Source organism: Rhyacophila brunnea, unplaced genomic scaffold, assembly GCF_057557595.1.
Source record: "Rhyacophila brunnea isolate RB1 unplaced genomic scaffold, BYU_Rbru_1.0 scaffold_2, whole genome shotgun sequence".
Taxonomy (NCBI): Eukaryota; Metazoa; Arthropoda; class Insecta; order Trichoptera; family Rhyacophilidae; genus Rhyacophila; species Rhyacophila brunnea.
The window spans coordinates 53,979,003-54,002,778 of NW_028232859.1; the positions used below are offsets into that span (position 1 = coordinate 53,979,003).

At 33.5% G+C, this 23,776-nt stretch overlaps 1 protein-coding gene across 5 annotated transcripts in view; it reads left to right on the forward strand.

Annotated features, from left to right (window-relative positions):
• The window catches only part of LOC147072516 (RNA-binding protein 24-like), a 150,772-nt gene that overhangs the window by 104,184 nt on the left and 22,812 nt on the right, over positions 1-23,776 (forward strand). For all 5 annotated transcript variants that reach the window (XM_085946920.1, XM_085946923.1, XM_085946924.1 and 2 more), the window contains one exon: positions 5,293-5,356. In XM_085946920.1, the coding sequence (XP_085803046.1) occupies positions 5,293-5,356 (64 nt within the window). The remainder of the gene's footprint in view (positions 1-5,292; positions 5,357-23,776) is intronic.

The window sequence follows — 23,776 nt, forward strand, 5'->3', positions numbered from 1 at the left end:
TATGGAGTTGTTCGCAGTGAATCGGGCTTTATATCGCTAAGGTGCGAGTAAGTCAAAATTGAATGTGGGCTCTATACGATTTTTGCTCATGTCGGCGTCCCCATCAGAGCATTGTAAAAAAATCAATTCTCTTTGGTCTCAATTCGTTACTAGTTATATTTTTGTCTCATTTATATTTCAATATTGAAAATATTATTCATACAATCAGTTGACAAAAACATAGAATTAGCGATAAGTTCGAAAGATAAATAATATTATATTATATACATAATTATCGTCATTTCAATACTATAACTTTTTCAGATAGCTATTGAATATGATTCTACATTTTCTTCTCTACAAAATGATAAAACTAGGTAAGTCAGAAGTTAATGGGAACTGTATTAATTTTGTGTGTTGAAAATATTAGATAACTTTAAAACCCTGCAGGCGTTAAATAAATAAAATTATATATCTACGATATTTTCTCGTACAATTGAACATTATTTAATTGTGTGCAATTTTCCATTTTTATTTTAAATAATAATTATAGCCTAGGTTTATGTTAATCAAGTATAGTTTAAATTTCATTTTCTCAATAATGACTAAATCAGAGTTATCTAATTGTAGTATTGAGGTGGCAATATATATACATGGCAATTTTTTTCATATAAGGATATTGACTTTTATTTTAATTAATTCACTTACCTACTGAAAAGAGCATGTTAAAACTATTTGTCATTTCATACGGCATACTTACCAACATGTTTAAATTAATAATTTTAGTTGTTTTGACACATAAAAATCTGCCGTAAATTTTAATTATACATAGGTAGGTATAATACGTATACGAAAACATTCGTCTAGTTGTATTTCGAGACAGCATTTAAAAAAAACAAACTATTATCCGCACTCCGTTGTTTTTCCGCTCGCTTAATTTTTTCAGTGCCATTTATCTCTTGATCTAAACTCATAACTTTCCCGCCAAGACAAATGGCCGTCTCCAGTTAATTTAGAGAAGCCAAAAAGCGTCGCGAGAATAGCCCCGCGTCCGCATTATTCGCCGTCTCTATCAAAGCCCACCTATTTGCGGCCGCAGGAATAAATAAATTATATTTCCACAGATATTGTGGACCTCTAAGTGGTCCAACTGTGTCTGCAGCTGTTACGTCACTCTCCTATCCTATTCTCGCGAGCACAGTTTTAGCTTATTTCCAACTTACGGAAATGAGTCTGGCGCAGGAGTCGTAAGTCTACTGCCGTATGCAACCGCACTTCAAACTACGACATACTAATAACATCGCATAATATTTAATTTTGTAAATTATTTGTAAAAGGATCAACATATCAAAAGCTCGAATAATGTAATAATAAACTGTGAAATAACAAGGCTTATTAGTATGATAAAAGAAACGCGTTGTAAAATACATGACCATGTATTTTACCTGAGAAATCTTAATGGGTCTTGCGATCTAACTGCTAGGCAGAGCAAGCAAGGTTTCGTTTCGGGCGCGGTGCGTGTAGACTAGAATAATCGAATGGGGTTTGGTTCTTGAGTATGGATCCATCAAATTCAAAATCAGAACCCCAGTTTCGGGGCTCTTTCCGGATATTTTTAAAAATATATTTCGCTTACCAAGTTACTTAGTTATTATGTAGGTAGGTATATTATGGATATTTCTCACAAAGTAGGTTGACTATTTTTTGAAGATATTTTTACCAGGCGGAATTATGTTGGTATTCAACCACATTAGTAAAAAAAAATTACGTTGGAATGTATGCCGTAAAATTTTCTGGCTTCTAAGCTTTATCCAATTGGCTTTCTATTGGGTAGGCTTACAAACTTTTGTTTAAATGCTAGAAGATGTCTATATTTGGCCACATCTTTTTCCGACTTATATGCAATGCAAATAGGAACTCTTCCATTATTTGTAGTATTGATCTGTGTCCCTGATAACTATCTTAGAAATCATCAGTTGTTTGTACTTCCATTGTGCAGAACTAACACGCCATTGGTGATACCAATACCAGGGCAATAACTCTGTTTAACCAAATCGCTTGAGGGTTGTTTTATAAATTCTTAAAATAGGGTCCACTTAGCACATTCCGGTGTACTTCGATGTATCTACTTTATAAGTTTTGTATCTATTTACTCTTTATACTGTTTTTATAATACTTATTTGTTTTTTTATATGTCATGTTGTGAACGTCTTAAATGTATAATTTGTAAAGTTCCAATATATGTAAAAAAAAAAATGATTTGAATTTAAAAAAAAACTTAATACACTTCGTCATAAAATCACCACATTTTATCAGGCCTGGCGTCATATACGGACGACCCCTATTTATTAGTTACCCCACGACCCTTAGTTCCCGATGTTTTTGACATTCCATTATAAAATGATAGTTTCACCCGGTTGGATATAATACCAATTCAATTATTTGGCAATGTCTGAAACAAAAACTCATCTGTTCATAGAATAATCAACAAGTCCAAAGATCTTGTTAGTTGATTATTTACTGTTCGTCGAGATGAAGTAGCACTGATTTAAATATATTTTCTAAAAATACCCCACTATTTTCACATAACACAAAATGTCCGTTGTAATATGTGTAGGTATTTCTCGCGTACGCGTTCTGTGACACCGAAGTGCTTATATTAGAATCAGATTATTATTCTAAGCTTCTGAATTTCAGGCACTTAAAATAATATAATGCATGTTCAACCCAAGAAGACAAAATTACTGTCATAAATTTAATTATCCACATTATACAACGGATACACTAAATTATACACATTAAAAGTGGGAAATTGACTGGACAGATAGCTCGGAGAAGAGACAATCGCTGGATGGAATGGTAGGATTCGTCCAGTGGTACCGGAAAGTGTCCGAATTAGGGTTACATGTAAAATGTACGTAAAACATTTCACTGTGGCACAGTTCGCCGTGAGCTTTCTTATCGGAAAGAGATGACCGTATACTAAACGCGCTCCAATTTTATTGGATTCAATATGAACATTAATTCAATTTTCATAGCTGATTTTGGCAAAATTCATAAATTCAAGAATGAAAACCTAACCTAACCTAACAAATAATCCAGTATATCGGCTATTTTCAAAATTTGTTTGCTGCTGGCTTCCTGTAAAGTGTAAACCGATCAGAACCGTGTTTTATTTAGAAATGAATTTTATGTCGCTATTATTACTAATACTGCTTCACGATCTTCACCACATGCTCGTCCACATAGTGGAGGTTGTGTTAACAATGTTGTTTTCACGAGAAATTGATGTCAACTAGGGATTGCAAAACTGAATGAAAATACCAATACCGGTATTTCGGTAATTCCTATTAAATACCGGTATTCGTAAAATAAATGGAAAAAACAGAAGTATCTAATAAACATACACCTACGTAAAAATCTCTTTAAAATTATAATATTTTACAGCAGTTTGCATTGCTGGTCACCAAGGACGATGAAAAGCCACGGAAGTAAACCAGACATCGCGTAACCCGACAAAACAATTACAGTCCTGTTAAGCCTTTTATGCTAATTAATACGTCATATTGTTTCCACTTTCAATACCGAATATATCGATATTGTCTGATTTTTTAAATCGGTATTTCGGTATCGAAAGATACTGGGATACCGGTTTTGAAATAGCGGTATTGCAATACCTAATGTTAACCAATCTATTAAATCTATACTCTGGGTCCAAATACACATTGAAAAACAAGATGTGAATTTGCCAGATCCAGGATTCGCACCAGACACCCACGGCATTATAGGCCGACACGTTACCGCTCGGCCATCGTGGGTGGGTTGTATTATGACGACATATCGACGAACTTACGATTATATTATAATATATATCTTATAATATCTTTTTTTCATATACCTACCTATTATTATGTAATAATCAATGACATTATTAATGGACGACGCACTCAATACAGTAGCTAGCAAGTAAATTCGCGCATTCGCATGTATAGGTAGACGTCACGGAATTTCCATTATGCGATATCACGCATCGGGAATTTATAGCAATATGACCTTTATTGTAATGGCGTTAGAGCAGTGTTTCTAATGTCAATGTTCATTTGAGCGAACCCGTTCGAACCGAACCATTCGGCAGACCCAACAAAAAGCATCAGGAATTTATTGCAATATCACCTTTATTGTAATGGCGTTAGAACAGATAATGCCATTCGGCAGACCCGACAATAAAGTGAGTGTCATTTTCTTTTCCAGATGATTCGTCCATATTAATGTCATTGGTAATAATAGATATGCAGATATTATAATTATTATTTATAATAAAAACGTAGATCACGTGGAATTAAATAAAAATACGTAGCCTGCATACCTACCTCTTTGTGTGTTGGCACCAATTTTATTTATATTATCTGAGATTATAAAGTCGTTAATGTAATTTATTCGACGTCCTTTTGAATTTCAATTTGTATTTTATTAGTAATTAATGACATATCTTTCATCTCGTCTCTGAATTTACGTTCAGTAGGTATGTTATGCAATACATTTTCGGCTATTAATTGAAGCTTTTTAAAATGTAATAAACGAATTAAAAATATTTTTACAATAAATTAGGTGGGTATTGTGTTTTGAATTATACTTTTGTTGAAAAGAGAATGTATTCGAAATTCGAATGAGACAATTTCTTCTCAAATACTACGAGTATATATTTTGAACTACAAAATTTTCCAAGCGGATAGGCGTTTTGTCTATGATAATAATTAATAACTTTTGGTCATAACTGAACATATAAAACAATATTACTTACTGATGACTTAAGGCCATGCATTAGTTGAGGCACGGTCTAAAAAGATCGTCGCTAGGCGATGCGCGGATTGCGGGTGGCGGGTGAAAATGACGCCTGTCAAACGAAATATTAATTGTCATATAAATCCAACATACGTCCATTTTATGTTCAGTTTATTGTTCTACTAGTAACAATAATAATATATTCATTGACATGTTTTCTTTTTAAAGTAAATGGGTAACGTTTTTAGTCATCTTTACACGATTTTAGAATTAATTGACCCGTCGCTATCACGCAGCAAAGTGACGTGTTCCCGGGTCAACATTCTCTCAGTGAATAGCAGCGAGTCCAAAATTTCGTCGCGCGTACAGTTGAAAATTATTTGGCGTTTCACTGATGCGTCACCTTAATGAATACTTAATGATTTCAGGCAATGATGATATTTATATGTAGAATATTGGCCCATCTTTGATTTAAATCAGGGTTTTGTTTATTAGCAATGTATTTACTTAGTATCTTTTGTTTTGTTTCAGGATTCCCCTTTACCGCTGGAATTAGAACGACAGGATATCCCACAGTTTTACCTAGCCAATATGGGTAAGGTTTTACTTTTATTTTGACATTATGGTTTCTAATTTTAATCAGCACTTGGTTTATGTACTCATAATACTATTCACAAAAAAATATACTTCCGAGGAAATTCGATACCCTTAGAAAGATGTTGAAAGCACTCAAAGTTGATCTTGGCGTAAAGGAACAGGTCTGCGAACAAGCTGTCTTTTCAAATGTGTTTTTTTTAACCTTCGCTTCGTTAATCTCGTTTTAGCAAATGATTTCGGTCGCGATAGATGCAATCTTATGAAAGATTTTGAAATGTGAAGGCTGAGCATGTCAATGATAGCTCAGCAAAGCATCTTTACAGAAACCTAGAGATTTATAATACATAATAAAATTATACATCATAAAAGAAATGTATGACTTTCGTTACCTATGAGAAGACACGTTGTTTGATGATCGTTCAACCAATAATTAAGAAAAAAGTATTTTGAAAATATGTATGTATGTGTTTCAGTATTTTAATAACGGTGTCGTCTTTCTTTACTTTCCAATTTTGAATAAAATGACAACATTCGAGAAAGCAAAATGGCGGCACGCGATTTGCAAAATGGCGCGCAATTTCCCGCGCGCACGCGAATGCAGAAATTGGCCACGTCACAGGTCATCCAGTCTGAGGCCTGTCGCAAAATAATAATTAAATTGATTAGGTATATTGTGTGTAGTTTCGCGTATAGTTTTCCGTGCGACGGAATGATTCCACGGCGTCGGTTTCCCGCGGAATCGAGGTCATGCGACGGCGGGCCGAGTAAAATGGCGTTTCCCGCCGATAAGGCTTGCCAACCGAAGCACTCGTGTGTGTGCGCATGCGCCATTATCTCAGATGCGTTATTGCCACGAACCCTATGCAGTTACTGAAGTGACATGGGCAATTTTTACATAAAATACAAGGTGTTTGTATAGATAGGTTAAATAAACAATGTAGGTATATTATGGAATATACATACACTAGACTTAGTTTAGTTTAGACAATCCACGATTAAATTAACATCTAGAAAGACCTTTTTACTATTATAACAGTGAAATAAAAAGTTCTGAGTTTCTTAAGCGCGAATCAAATTGAGGTGCATATCGCCTACTATCACGCTGCCGCTGCGACAAATTTAGTCTATGGTACCATCTCTGTAAATTCACTGAAGAACGACACTGATGAAGATCGCCTACTATAATGTGTTAGTAATTTGAATTATTATTAATCATTCATGCTAATTTCAATTAATTTTAACAGTTTCTACGTGTGCGTACATTAAAATACTTGTGGCATGACATCCATAGATAATAATTTGAACAGAACCCAACTTGCAGACCGTAGATAATAGACAACTTTCTTATCGAAAATACATAGTGCCAACCGCTAAAAAACCAAAAAAACGTGAATTTAAGATGACATTCGAAAAGTGTAGGCATGTGTAATATGATAAAAACGTTCAAAACGTCATGAATTTGTCGATGCAGTCCAGTTCAACGTGAGATGACCTCATTGTTGTTTTAGTGAGTTCGGTGATTTTTCAGCAGACCAACTGACAATGTTCGTTTAAAGGTTCAAAATGTGCTACGGGATGGGAGCATCAGTCTGATAACATTTTACTAAGTACAACAACATTACACATTTTTCCCCGTAGCGGCAGCTCACTGTGACGTCATGTAATAGTCCGCGACATGCACCTCAATTTGGTTCGCACTTTAGTCGCGTGTATTGACACACAATACAGGAGTTCTGCAAGATGATTGATCTTCGTTAATTGACCACCATTTGTTAAAATAATTGGTTCAGTTTATACTACGTAATACACTCTCGATACTGACCAAAATGCAGTCGTATATTCGTAGAGAAATGATTGTAGGTAATAAATAGTGACAGCAGTCAGGTTTGCACCCGATTGCTGCCGAACACTACAAGAAATTTTATCAAAAATCCTTTGATTTGTGTTGTGACTATTGGTTTATAGCCCAGATTTAGCAGTTCTTTCTTTGAATGCAGACATTTGTATCAGATCATAATTAATTGTGGTTATTTTAATAGTTTCTTAGAATCATCACATACCTTGTTGAGAAATATACATAAAATTTAATTATACAATATCAGCACCCCACGCAACAGTAAACGTATGGAAACGCTTTGATAAATCCTTTAATACTTATTATCTTTTTCATTATTTTCATACCTCGGTAAAACAGGTTTATACTTTTATTTTATCAACCATATTGTTTACAGTGTTATCGTTGTCATTTTATCAATATTTATTCGGTATAAACATTATTGATAATGAGCTTTCACTCCCGTAATGTCAATCGGGAAAAAAATATTCCTAAAAATAATAATAACGAATAACGTTTTATGGTTTACGATTATTTTTACATCGCTTGAGAGTAACTGTTGGCAATATTTATTTAACAATATCATTTATGGTACCTGCTTTCAATGTCGTATTAAATTTAAACAAGCACCTTGTATTGTCAATTTATTGTCACGGCACGAAAGCCCTGAGTCCTTCATTGGTATACACGTAGATAATGACATATGCATTTTTCGTCGCATCATACTCGCGTAATCATTTCAAATATTCCGCAGCGTGTCGTGTCACACGGATTATTAACTGCAACCTGGATAGGAATTGCATTACATCTGATTTGTTACACCGTTATTGAACATAGTCTTTTATATTTCGCGACAAATTAAAAATACGATAATTTAAAAATAAAATAACATGCTAGTCCGTTCAACGCATGTGTAAAACGCAGCTGTGCGTTGTATTAAAATTTGCATGTGAGCATTCGCCCTTATGAGCGAAAAACGACTCTAAATAATATGCACATTGAATACATACATAAATATTTTTAGCGTCCGTCGGTCGCATGCGTTGAACATGTGCGTTGAACGCAATGGGAAAATCGGGAAAATTATTAGCAAGTATAAGTACGTTATAAAAATTAAATAATGGAGTAATCCGCGACGTCGGTTAGTAATTAACGAATTAATTGATACTTACATTAATTTTATATACCAAAACCGATAGCCAACCTTATAACGCAATTCGATAAGCATGTTCTAGTTAAAATCGTCGTAATTATCTAAGGCGCCCGTAGTTTAATGGTAAAACATACTGGCGCGAATCCAGCAGATACAGGTTCAAGTCCTGTCGGGCGTCGTATTTTTTTTTCTACATAAACGATTTTTTCTAGTGTGTATATGCATGAGATGTTTTCATATTATGTATATATGAAAAAACTCTTGGTATTTATAGTCACGTAATTCCATGTAAATTCAAACATATGTTTTTACATGTTATGCGTCATTATTTGTAAAAATAAATCGTGCTACAGTGTTAACACCCATAATTATAAACTATTGGTTATCTTATCGTTTTTTCTGCAGTTAAAAACAAAAGTGCCTCCGTAAAATTGCATACATGCGAATGTTGTCATTTTATTACACTAAATGGTATATTATTATTATTAATTATGTACTGTTTTATAATATTACTGTTATTTTATTTAAGTATGTTTAATTTTAATGTAGGCAACATTGTTATACAATGGATATTTTGTTATATGTCGAATGGTTGGCGATTTTCCCGCCTTTATTGGATAGTCGTGAGTGATGATACAGCACCATCTATTGAAAAACTGGGAATATTCAGCGCAATTTCCTTATATTTTATTGCAGAAGATCTAATGGCTGAAATATACCCGTCGTCTGCTAAAGGACAATGGCTCGAACACAAATGTAAAATAAATGAAATCAATTTTATACATCTAAAAATTACAAAGAGTGAGAGTGGGATTGTTTTGTTGTTTTGTTTATTTAGTTTTTATTTTTGACGATTGATTTTATCGTGAGTTTTTATTATTAAAACAATTTGTAAGCAATTTTATGGGCGATATTGCAACACCGTAAAATCGGGTACAAAATTATAATTTTCCGCTGGCTTGTGATTCACGTTGACCAAATTTCATAAAACGAATGTAATGTTATCTCTACCTAGTGGGTACCTACATCCGTTATTCTCTTTTATTTTTTAAACCACATTTTTATATCTGCCTTTAAAACCCATATAATAAATCATTAATGTAAGTCAGGTCCGTGTGCAAAGTTGCGTTAAAGACACATTTAGCTATACTATCTGCATGCTGTCCTTAGTTGAAATACCTAACGGGAATTTTTCTGAAACTGTTAACACTATTTTAATCTGACAGATCGATGATAAATTTAATGTTATTTAAAATCAAAATAAAAACATGTTATAGTATAACATCGATAGTAATAATAATAAAAAAATGCACGAGTGAATTAAAAAAAAATCTGCTTAATTTTTGTCAAACTTGGTCTTTATAAGAACATTTCGAATCACATTCCTCTGGATCACAAGCCATCAGGTTTCAATATTAAAAATAATTACTATTTATTTATATATTGTTTTCTGCATTTGCACGATTATATCGCCCGTATTTGTTGCAAAGGCCGAGCTCACAACGCCCCAGTGCTTATTTTAACATCACCATCACCAATGTGTGGTCGTCCTCTTTATAACCCGGCCAGCCAGATTTGTGTTTATCAGGAATACCATAATGACAATCTCTTATAAACTGCGTTGATTTCGCCTCTATGTTGTCACTTTCATCCACTGCACTGAACTAAATATAGATAACCAATTATTTCATTAGATTGAAAATAAAATATATCTTAAATACCTATATGTACTGCCAATTGAATCGATGATTTGATCATTTATATACAATAAACCTCATACCTTTGTCACGTGTATAATTTGTACAGTTTCATTGAAACATGGTTGATATATTTTGGTGGCAGACAGTCCACTTAATTAAAATTATAGTTAAATACAGCATTTAGTGGATGAAAATATCACAACAATGAAACGAAAGAATTTAATACAGTTTATTTGATTTTGTAGAGTTTTTAGGGGCCACATTAAATATTTTATGAATATTGAAGATAACCTACACCAAAATTTTGTTTCATATTGATGTCCAGCTTTTGCTGTTTGTTGTTGGTGGCGGATTATCTTTAATTTATGAGAGTATACACACACATTTATAATGAATCTGTCTAAATTTTATAGCCTGTAAATTTCGTCAATATGAATAACAACAATCTTTACACATGAAAAAAAACTACATATTATAAATATATGATATATGAGATGAAATTGGATTAACAGGAAACTAATATAGCTATAGTGAGTTGATTTATATATATCTAGATATCGTTGTAAAACACATAAAATAATCTTACTTAATGCGATGTAGCTTCTTTTAGATGTTGTATGAGAGGCTTGCACTAATAATTATTAAATATTATGTTGTTACAAGATAAAAGTCAAAGATTTCAATGCATCTAAAATTTCAGTTTTAAAACCCATACTTATATAACTGTTCAAAAATTATTTATGTCAGAAGTAATTTGGGGTTTTTGGGCTTTTACATACCTAATAAAATAACTTAGTAAGGTATTGAAATTAATACATTTTTTATCTGTTGTAATTTTCGTGAAGAGAATGGCTTGTTTACTGTGATCTAGGGGTTTTTGCATGATTCGGTGTTTTCTCTTTTCTATATTATAATAAATATGGAAGTGCTTTGCACAATGTTTCCTTCTTCAAATTATGATAAATATATCTAGTTATTCATAAATGAATGAATTAATACAAATAGTTAAACATATATAAAATCCAAAGATAAGTAATATATTATGAATTCCTACTACAACGAAAAAGCCTGCATACTCATCGACAACAATTACAAAAATATATATGTTTTCTTTTTATAATAATTTATAAGTATCTAAACTCATATCTTCCGTTCATTATTTACTATTAATTTATTAGTAAAATACTTTCTATTAATTTGAATATATTGAACAAAAGACGTGAGTTTTTAATCTGTATATCAGGAGTAAAAGGTCGGGTGTCCATTTTCTTGGCGAAAATTCGTTGTAATGTTGTTTGAAAAATAATGAATGACCTACACTAAAATATGACTAAGTTAAATTATTGTATGTATAATGTCGGGTTTTCAAAGTTATTTTCAAGAAGTCAAAGTTATGTAGTATAATCTAAACGGATTTAAAATATAGAATTGTAACAGAACAATACTATTCTGTTGATAACAATTAAAATAGAATAACACAGAGAAAAAGGTTTCAAGATACATATACGATAATTGTATTATTTTACATTTTTCTCCTGAACAATTTCCGATATGTGACACCCGAACTTTTACTTCCGACATACAGAAATATTTAATTTAGAATATTATACTTTACGAGTGAGAGTAAGAAAATTTCTTTTATCTTAATTTCTGGATTTTTCAATACAAAAAGATACAATAAACAAATCGACGCCGTACAAGTTAGGAATGGTTGTGTATAATAATAATAAACTATTGTGATTTAAATATGTAATATTTACAAATCAATTTATATTATCCACTTTTAAGGTTCTGTAATAGGCTTCTCGGTTCTCAAATATATTTATTTTGAGACGACACTGTTCAAAGATGTTATGTATTGTGTTTTAATTTCTTTTCTCGTTTGGTGGAGGGGTGTTCAGTTTTATTTTACCATTTTACCGTTTTTTTCTTTCATTATTAATATTGTTAAAAACATAGCGTGTTCTTTTGTTGTGCAGTGACATTATAGCCGAGTTTTTCCATAATTGTTATTGTTTACATATATGAAAAGGCGGTTTTCAACAGGCGGATAAAGGAAAAATAAAATATTATAGAATAATTATTATTGTCCGACCCCTGGTGAATACTGCAAGTTTATTGAAAATTACCCCATGGTTTTGAGCTTATTTTGTTATACTGAATATTATTTTATTTCGTGATGGTTTCACTAATTTCTAAGTTTGTGTGGGGTTTTTTGAGTTTTGAGCGTGGACGTGCCCGTGTGCTGTTTTATTCAACTGTTAGCGAAAATCTCAGATAGTTTTTTTTTCTATTTCTTGGCAATTAATTATAATGATAATGTTATTTTTTTTATAAAATGGTTTAGTTTCCCTGTGATAGAATATTTTACGTATGTGCACTCAATAGTCTTCATGTAGTGACGCATGTTGGACTTTTCAAAATAATAGAACCTTTTAACAGTTTTGCTTATTTTTTAGGTTATTAATGTTATGTTAAAAATAATAAATATAAATCGAGTGTTCGCAACGCCCGAGGTTGCTGAAAGGTGAAACCAGGGACGCTAATAATATCTAAGACAATATTTACGATTTTTTCAGATTTGTGTTATAAACATAATAACATAATTAAATTAAACTTACCCAATCTCGTGTCACATAGGTATCTGCTTTGAAATCGATCCTAATTTATTTTAATCTTACATGACTTATATCACTTTATGTTTTTTATGTAGATTGTACCTTAAAATAAATTCTTTTACTAACACAAACTATGGCAACATGCACTTGACCGAATGCATTTTATCGATTCCTAATTTATATCAATAAATATTATTCGATCGATTGTCGGATGTGACTTTCCTATACTATTTTTCTCTAATAGATTTGAAAGGTATCTAAATATTAGGTTCTTTATGTTCTGGCATACAAATTATTTGAATTTCTTTATTCTGCTATATTTTTTCACATGAGTTGTTTAATTCTTACAAGTTTCTGGTTTTATTATCACGGTTGACTAGTAGCTGTCCAGTTTTACACCACGTTTTACAGGTTTTTGATCACGGTAGGCTAGCGAAAGACAAGTTTTCCACGGTTTTTTTAGTAAATTAGTACAATTTGGCGGTTGTTAGCAACACGACTGGCTTTTGCCCCCCACGCATTTGTAGATATTTTATGGCAAACAGCTTGTTTTCATTTTTTGGTTGATTGTTTGAATTTTCGCTTGAACAGTTTTACAGTCTTTGGTAATTTCTTTTACATTATTAAATTTGTTATAATATGGTCGTATTGAAATCTCTTTCTTTCCAGGGTTTTGAAACTTTTAATTATTTGAATCATTTACCTACTTTATAGTTTATATTATCATCGTTGAGCTGTTGAAACCTCCGATGTGAGCTAATTGAAATTTTGAGACGAAACTGCTTTAAAAGCAGTATTTATGTATTTTAATTACTTGATTTATCTAAATAACTGTTTTTAATAGTTACGGTGGGATATCTACATACATTGAAGGTATTACGTATTAAAGTATTATTATAATGATATGTATTACAAAGAAGGTTTGTATACTTAATTATGGTTTGGTAGAATTTATTTATATTGATCATTGAGGCTTTTGCTAAACTATACAGTCTATAATATAAAAGAACAACGACAAAATAGTCACATCGAAGGTTTTAACACCTCAACAATATGCTATTAAATTTACTATCTATAAATTGTTGGTGGATAAACATTGGGTAAATAACATAAAATAAGTTTTACACTAATCTTTTCACATAATTTCTTGAAGATCAGGACCGGTTTCGTGCAACTCAATCAGTCGAAATGTTTGCTAATATTATTTCTTTGAGTTTTAAAGTTATCAGCCTATCCTTGGCGTGACTTGATATACGAGGGTGGGTCAATAAGTCCTTAGAAAAGCCGACAGGTGGCGCGACTAGTACTGTAAGCGGTTTGTTTTCATGCAGCGGCACTACCGATTCAGTATGCTACGAAGTTTCAATCAGATTGGTCGGGTTGTTGTTTTTTATTTTCGTACATTTAAAAAAAAAATTTCCTTGTTTACAAAAATGGAGAAAATTGAGTTTAGAGCTGTTATTAAACATTTTAATATAAAAGGGTTAACAGCAAAGGAAATAAAAAATGAGTTGGATTTAGTTCACGGCATATCTGCTCCTTCACTTGCAACTATTTATAACTGGTTAAATGAATTTAAACGTGGTCGTACATCAACAAAGGATGAACCACGCTCAGGACGTCCTGTAGAAGTGACTACACCAGAAATGATCAATAAAATCCACGATATGGTGTTAAGTGACCGAAGATTAAAGTTGAGTGAGATAATTGAGGTTACAGGGATCTCAAAAGGTAGCATTGGGCATGAAAAATGTTTCTGCATGATGGGTGCCGCGTTTGCTCACAGTCGACAATAAACGCAATAGGGTGATGGCCTCTAAAGCCCTGTTGTCGCTCATGCAACGCAATCCGGATAAATTTTTTCGTCGCTTTGTGACTGTAGATGAAACATGGATACACCACTATACTCCCGAGACGAAAGAACAGTCAAAGCAGTGGATTGCGAAAGGCGAACCATGTCCAAAGAAGGCGAAAACCGTAAAATCAGCTGGTAAGGTTATGGCTACTGTATTTTGGGATGCACGTGGAATTATTTTCGTTGACTATTTGGAAAAAGGAAAAACAATAACAGGGGATTATTATGCATTTTTATTGGACCAGCTAAAAAACGAAATTGAAGAAAAACGGCCTCATTTAAACAGGAAAAAAATCCTCTTTCATCAGGACAATGCCCGTGTTCACACATGTTTACGATCAATGGCTAAAATTGAAGAATTGAAGTTCGAATTGGTCGACCACCCACCGTATTCGCCAGATTTAGCCCCCAGTGACTTTTTCCTTTTCCCAAACTTAAAAAAATGGCTAAGTGGACAACGTTTTTTTTCAAATGAAGAAGTCATCGATCGGACAAATGCTTATTTTGAGGACCTTCCGAAAACTTATTTTTCTGACGGTTTAAAAAAAATTGAGAAACGTCTAACCAAGTGTATTGAGCTCCAAGGAGATTATGTTGAGAAATAAAAAAAAAATACAAAAATAAAAACTGTTTTAATGCTTTTTTCTAAGGAATTATTGACCCACCCTCGTACCTCAGATAGCATAGTAAAAATTATTTGCATGACTCCTATATGGATCAATATCTTTAAGAATAAGAGAGCACTTACTCGCTGGACAGTGAATGGTGTGATCGAATCCCACTCTAACGAAGATGTTTCTAGGTTTTTTCTAATATATCTACCTAATCTATATTTTTAATAACTAACATTATTAAATCTTATATGGGTCCGTTCAGTATTGCATAATAAAAAATATATCTACGTTAATAAAATAATGTCATCATAATGGACAACAGTTGTACTACAATTCAGTTTACTTAGCAAACATACACTAATTATAAATTATGAGAATAGAAGGAAACCGTGTGTTTTTCCACCTTTCAACTTTTTGGGCTTATTACAGAGGCCATTCTCTGATCGTCGGAACTGACACCAGGACGCTATCACCCCCTTTCTACTTACTACAATAATTGTACTCAGCTAAAGAAATCCATTTTAGACACACTTAAAGTAGCGTTCGCATTAAAAAAAACCTACCATTATACTTCAATATTGCTCTATATTGAAATATTCATAATATATTGATGGTTTCAATATTATTCTGTTTTATTTTTAACTAAAACTACGTTCAAATTAAACGTTATTCTAAAAGATATTTTATTTTACGCGGCGTCGATCGAAGAGTTTCATAAAATATGTATTTTGATAAAATCAATCACTTACATGTTCATAAATATACATGCTAATACATTTCTGAACACATTCGGGGCGAAACCTGAAGGGTCTTTTATCTTCCTGTCCATCATGTTGTGTGTGTTCACGAAAGCGCCTTAAATTTATTTTACACGTGACACTAAAAAACTACCGCTGTTCTTATTTTCTGCTCTAATTCATTCAGGGCGCTCCGTATAACCACCATTAAATGAACACGTTGGGGGTGGCTATTTGAAAATTTTATAAACTGAGAATTGAACTTTATTTAATGATTTGCCTCGGCTTACAAGGTTTTGTTTTCTTCATTTCAGAGAAGTTTTTCAGGTTTTTTTTTTCTGAAACATTCAATGAACTCATTCTACTTTATATTTGGACGTAAGTGAAGTTGGGTAACATGTGGTTGGGTATTGGGGAAGATATTGCTGTTATAATAGCTTTTAAACAGTTGTTTTACTGCATATTGAAATCAGTTACTCGTTTACTTCGTGAAAGACCACTAATTGAAAGTTACAAATAAATTCATGGTATCTGTGTAGTCAGTGTTGAGTGTAGTAGATAATAATAAAATTATCAGAATATAACGACCGGATGAGTAAACGAAACCAATCCGGTATTCATTAAATAGTTTGGATTAAGTACAATAGTATTGCCATTATTCTTCGACCATGTCCGATCCTAATAAGATCATATGGGCCTCCACAGAGTGGAGGTTTGTATTAACAGATTTTCTTTTTTTCCGAGAAATGGATGTCAGCTACTTGCTCAACTTATTAGATTTAGGTTAGTTTAATTACTACAGGTATTATTGAGATAATAAACTATTTCTTTTATTCAACGAATAAAACACAAGACTTGAGAATATATTATACTGAATATAAATATGATAAATATCCTAAAAATGGTTACAATGGTAATAATTACATGTAGCGATGGACGAATAAAGTAATTGAGCTTTGGCGTCTCCCCCCATTAGGCATATTCCCCCGACTTACCTTACATAATTTGAACACATCTCATGCATATATAGTACACTAGAATAAATCATTTTGTAGAAAAAAATACTACACCCGACCGGATTTGAACGCCAGTATATTTTTCCAATTAAGCTACGGGCATCTTATTGAACTATGACGATTTTAACTAGTATGTAGTTGTTACATGAAATAGTTATGTTATCGAATTATTGAGATACTAAATAAAATTGATAATATTACTGCGAGGAAAGTAAATATCCGATGCTGGGTAATAATGATAACATGTACACTGTCAAAGCTGATACGGAAACGGCTTGTAGGTAAAATTATAGGTAAAAACGAGTGTGTTTTTATTAGGAAAATTCCCGATAAATTTAGTCACGGAGTCGTTTTATATTGACAATATAAAAAATTAATTTTTTTATGTAACATTTTTATTAATTTGAAATTAAATACAAAGTTTATACAAGTATACGTACAGCGCATGTGACCACCTTGGAACTTACATTTACTGAAACTAGGGAGGCTTTCCCGGAGGTGAAAGAGCGTAACAAATCACGTAGTAATGCGGGTGCGGTTGTCGATGTAATAAGCAGGTTCTGGATTAAAATTACAATGGCAATTGATAGTGTCTACGTAATTGAAAACCTATTTAAAAAATACCCTAATGTGTCAAGTAATAATTCCGTCGGTGAAACGCACTTATCGATTCCGACGTCGCTCCGGTCAGCGTCGACCGCCCTCTTGTTTACACTGTCCTCACTAATGCGCCCACCCCCTCGCCCTCGCTTCTTGCGCCCCCATCGCCGCCACCTGACGCCCGGAAACGGCCGACGACGCCGCCACTTCCGACGCAAAACACTTGCCCAAATCGCCGCAGAGAAAGGGTGAACACAATTTACTTACGGCCGTTTTACACGGAAAGACGATTCCGATTTGGTAGCGACGATAGATTATGATCATAAATACTGTATGATCCAGTTTTCTTCTTCACTATAGGATCTCATTTCAGTGGGCATGGTTTTTCACCAAATTAAAAAAATATATATAAAAAATAGCAATTATAAAGCATGGAAGCACACCTAATGAGCTAAGTGGACCCTATTTTAAGAATTTATAAAACAACGTCCACCTATACTCATTCTCACGTAGATGGAATATATCAACATCAGTGTGACCATGATAAACAAAACTCAGAGCACAAGTGTGAAAATTGCTACACACGTAACTGCAATGCGAAGTGACTTGAAGCTAATTAGACAATTAATCAGATTTCGTTACTTTATCATCAGCTGCATATAGATATATTATATAAGAATACCTTTAAAGAATTCATATAGGCATATGAGGTGGTTTTTCTTCGATACCTATCTTTTATTTAAGCGGATTAACTGAAAGTATTTTAATATTTCTTTTGTTATTGCCTATATATTATTATATACTAGCTGAAGTACCCGGCTTCGCACAGGGTCGCTTCGTGGTTATATTTATCTTAGATATTTGAAAAATAATAAGAGGTAATTATTTTTTTAATATTAAAATATCTGTGTAATACAATATGGCAATATGAAAATAATTCTAATAGGAGTAAAGGTCAAACATAAGAACACTAAATTAAAATCGAATCCAAAATATTAAAACGTTATTAATGTTATTAATATGTAGTAAAAAAAAAATCAAAATTGGATGGAACAAACAAACAACAAACTTTGTATTTTATATAATAATAATTTAGAAACCTTTGCAGGTGTGCGCACACCAACTGACAAAAGTTTCATCGCAATCGGATGATTGGTATAGGAACGCATACGAATAGTAGAAGAAGATGATTTTCTAATTCAGAAATCTTCGTGGGCATGCACATGACAACTCACCAAAGTTTCATTGCAGTCGAATTAATGGAATAGGAACACATACGAATAGAAGAAGAAGAAGATGGTTGTACTAATTCAAAAACCTTTGCGGGCGTGCGCACAACAACTGGTCAAAATTTCATCACAATCGGATGATTGGCATAAGAACGCATACAAATAGAAGAAGAAAAAGATGATCGTACTAATTCAGAAACCTTTGCGGCCAAGGGCACAACACTTGATAGAAATGTCATTGCAATCGGATGAATGGTATAGGAACGCATACGAATAGAAGTAGAAGATGATTTTCTAATTCAGAAATCTTTGTGGGCATGCGCACGACAACTCACCAAAGTTTCATTGCAATCGGATGAATGGTGTAAGTACGCATTCGAATAGGAGAAGAAGATGATGGTTGTACTAATTCAGAAACCTTTGCAGGCGTGCGCACGACAACTCACCAAAGTTTCATTGCAATCGGATGAATGGTATAGGAACGCATACGAATAGAAGAAGAAGAAGATGGTTGTACTAATTCAGAAACCTTTGCGGGCTTGCGCACAACAACTGGTCAAAATTTCATCGCAGTTGGATGAATGGTATAAGTACGCATAGAATAGAAGAAGATAGAATAGAAGAAAAAGAAAATGGTTGTATCAATTTAGATTGCGGGCGTAAACACAACACTTGATCAAATTTTCATTGCAATCGGATGAATGGTATAGGAACGCATACGAATAGAAGAAGAAGAAGATGGTTGTACTAATTCAGAACCTTTCGCGGGCGTGCTCACAACAATTTTTCAAGATTTCATCGCAATCGGATGAATGGTATAAGAACGCATACAAATAGAAGAAGATAGAATAGAAGAAAAAGAAAATAGTTGTATCAATTCAGAAACCTTTGCGGCGTGAGCACAACACTTGATCAAAATTTCATTGCAATCGGATGAATGGTATAGGAACGCATACGAATAGAAGAAGATAGAATAGAAGAAGAAGATGGTTGTACTAATTCAGAAACCTTTGCGGGCTTGCGCACAACAACTGGTCAAAATTTCATCGCAGTTGGATGAATGGTATAAGAACGCATACGAATAGAAGAAGATAGAATAGAAGAAAAAGAAAATGGTTGTATCAATTCAGATTGCGGGCGTAAACACAACACTTGATCAAATTTTCATTGCAATCGGATGAATGGTATAGGAACGCATACGAATAGAAGAAGAAGAAGATGGTTGTACTAATTCAGAACCTTTCGCGGGCGTGCTCACAACAATTGTTCAAGATTTCATCGCAATCGGATGAATGGTATAAGAACGCATACAAATAGAAGAAGATAGAATAGAAGAAAAAGAAAATAGTTGTATCAATTCAGAAACCTTTGCGGCGTGAGCACAACACTTGATCAAAATTTCATTGCAATCGGATGAATGGTATAGGAACGCATACGAATAGAAGAAGATAGAATAGAAGAAGAAGATGGTTGTACTAATTCAGAAACCTTTGCGGGCTTGCGCACAACAACTGGTCAAAATTTCATCGCAGTTGGATGAATGGTATAAGAACGCATACGAATAGAAGAAGATAGAATAGAAGAAAAAGAAAATGGTTGTATCAATTCAGATTGCGGGCGTAAACACAACACTTGATCAAATTTTCATTGCAATCGGATGAATAGTATAGGAACGCATACGAATAGAAGAAGAAGAAGATGGTTGTACTAATTCAGAACCTTTCGCGGGCGTGCTCACAACAATTGTTCAAGATTTCATCGCAATCGGATGAATGGTATAAGAACGCATACAAATAGAAGAAGATAGAATAGAAGAAAAAGAAAATAGTTGTATCAATTCAGAAACCTTTGCGGCGTGAGCACAACACTTGATCAAAATTTCATTGCAATCGGATGAATGGTATAGGAACGCATACGAATAGAAGAAGATAGAATAGACGAAGAAGATGGTTGTACTAATTCAGAAACCTTTGCGGGCTTGCGCACAACAACTGGTCAAAATTTCATCGCAGTTGGATGAATGGTATAAGAACGCATACGAATAGAAGAAGATAGAATAGAAGAAAAAGAAAATGGTTGTATCAATTCAGATTGCGGGCGTAAACACAACACTTGATCAAATTTTCATTGCAATCGGATGAATGGTATAGGAACGCATACGAATAGAAGAAGAAGAAGATGGTTGTACTAATTCAGAACCTTTCGCGGGCGTGCTCACAACAATTGTTCAAGATTTCATCGCAATCGGATGAATGGTATAAGAACGCATACAAATAGAAGAAGATAGAATAGAAGAAAAAGAAAATAGTTGTATCAATTCAGAAACCTTTGCGGCGTGAGCACAACACTTGATCAAAATTTCATTGCAATCGGATGAATGGTATAGGAACGCATACGAATAGAAGAAGATAGAATAGAAGAAGAAGATGGTTGTACTAATTCAGAAACCTTTGCGGGCTTGCGCACAACAACTGGTCAAAATTTCATCGCAGTTGGATGAATGGTATAAGAACGCATACGAATAGAAGAAGATAGAATAGAAGAAAAAGAAAATGGTTGTATCAATTCAGATTGCGGGCGTAAACACAACACTTGATCAAATTTTCATTGCAATCGGATGAATGGTATAGGAACGCATACGAATAGAAGAAGAAGAAGATGGTTGTACTAATTCAGAACCTTTCGCGGGCGTGCTCACAACAATTGTTCAAGATTTCATCGCAATCGGATGAATGGTATAAGAACGCATACAAATAGAAGAAGATAGAATAGAAGAAAAAGAAAATAGTTGTATCAATTCAGAAACCTTTGCGGCGTGAGCACAACACTTGATCAAAATTTCATTGCAATCGGATGAATGGTATAGGAACGCATACGAATAGAAGAAGATAGAATAGAAGAAGAAGATGGTTGTACTAATTCAGAAACCTTTGCGGGCTTGCGCACAACAACTGGTCAAAATTTCATCGCAGTTGGATGAATGGTATAAGAACGCATACGAATAGAAGAAGATAGAATAGAAGAAAAAGAAAATGGTTGTATCAATTCAGATTGCGGGCGTAAACACAACACTTGATCAAATTTTCATTGCAATCGGATGAATAGTATAGGAACGCATACGAATAGAAGAAGAAGAAGATGGTTGTACTAATTCAGAACCTTTCGCGGGCGTGCTCACAACAATTGTTCAAGATTTCATCGCAATCGGATGAATGGTATAAGAACGCATACAAATAGAAGAAGATAGAATAGAAGAAAAAGAAAATAGTTGTATCAATTCAGAAACCTTTGCGGCGTGAGCACAACACTTGATCAAAATTTCATTGCAATCGGATGAATGGTATAGGAACGCATACGAATAGAAGAAGATAGAATAGACGAAGAAGATGGTTGTACTAATTCAGAAACCTTTGCGGGCTTGCGCACAACAACTGGTCAAAATTTCATCGCAGTTGGATGAATGGTATAAGAACGCATACGAATAGAAGAAGATAGAATAGAAGAAAAGGAAAATGGTTGTATCAATTCAGATTGCGGGCGTAAACACAACACTTGATCAAATTTTCATTGCAATCGGATGAATGGTATAGGAACGCATACGAATAGAAGAAGAAGAAGATGGTTGTACTAATTCAGAACCTTTCGCGGGCGTGCTCACAACAATTGTTCAAGATTTCATCGCAATCGGATGAATGGTATAAGAACGCATACAAATAGAAGAAGATAGAATAGAAGAAAAAGAAAATAGTTGTATCAATTCAGAAACCTTTGCGGCGTGAGCACAACACTTGATCAAAATTTCATTGCAATCGGATGAATGGTATAGGAACGCATACGAATAGAAGAAGATATAATAGAAGAAGAAGATGGTTGTACTAATTCAGAAACCTTCGCGGGTGTTGGCACAATTACTGACGAAAATTTCATTGCAATTGGATGAATGGTATAAGGACCATACGAATAAAAGAAGATAGAATGAAGAAGAAGAAGAAGATGGTTGTAAAATTCAGAAACCTCGCGGGTGTTGGCACAATTACTGACGAAAATTTTATTGCAATCGGATGAATGGAATTAGAACGCATACGAATAGAAGAAGAAGAAGAAGATGGTTGTACTAATTCAAAAACCATTGCGGGTATTACCACAACAACTGACGAAGTTTCATTGCAATCGGATGAATGGTATAGGGACCATACGAATAAAAGAAGATAGAATGAAGAAAAAGAAGAAGAAGAAGATGGTTGTACTATTTCAGAAACCTTTGCGGGTGTTAACACAACAACTGACGAAGGTTTCATCGCAATCGGATGAATGGTATAGGAACCATACGAATAAAAGAAGATAGAATGAAGAAGAAGAAGAAGATGATAATTTTTCTAATTCAAAAACCTTAATGGGTGTGCATACAACCATTTACCAAAATTTTATTGCAATCTGATGAATGGTATAGGAACCATACGAATAAAAGAAAATTGAATGAAGAAGAAGAAGATGATGATGATTTTTTTAATTCAGAAACCTTCATGGGTGTGCATATAACCACTTACCAAAATTTCATCGCAATCGGAAGAATGGTATAGGAACGCATACGGGACAGACACACAGACAGACAGACATACAGACAGACAGACATTCATTTTTATATATTAGTATAGCCTATACTCTTCCCGCAAGTGCAAGCAATAAGTTTACAAAGTTTTATTGCAATCGGATGAACGGTGTGGCTGCGCATTCAATACGAACAAACAAACACACAAATATTAATTTTTATATATTAGATATAATTTTACGAACTAAAATGAACCATTTTTATATTATATACATTTTACAGCAGCACACATGTTTTTAATATTATACAAAAAATAGTTAATTAAAATTATTAGCAAGTTCAAGTAAGTTACAACAAAAAATCTTGAAGTGATCCGTGACGTCGGTTAGTAATTAAAGTAATACCTACCTTGATTTAAAATACAAAAGCCGATCGCCAATAGTAACCCAATTTCGAAAGCGCTTAAGCAGTATTAAGAGTCATTAGTTAAAATTTGTCGCAATTAAGTATGAC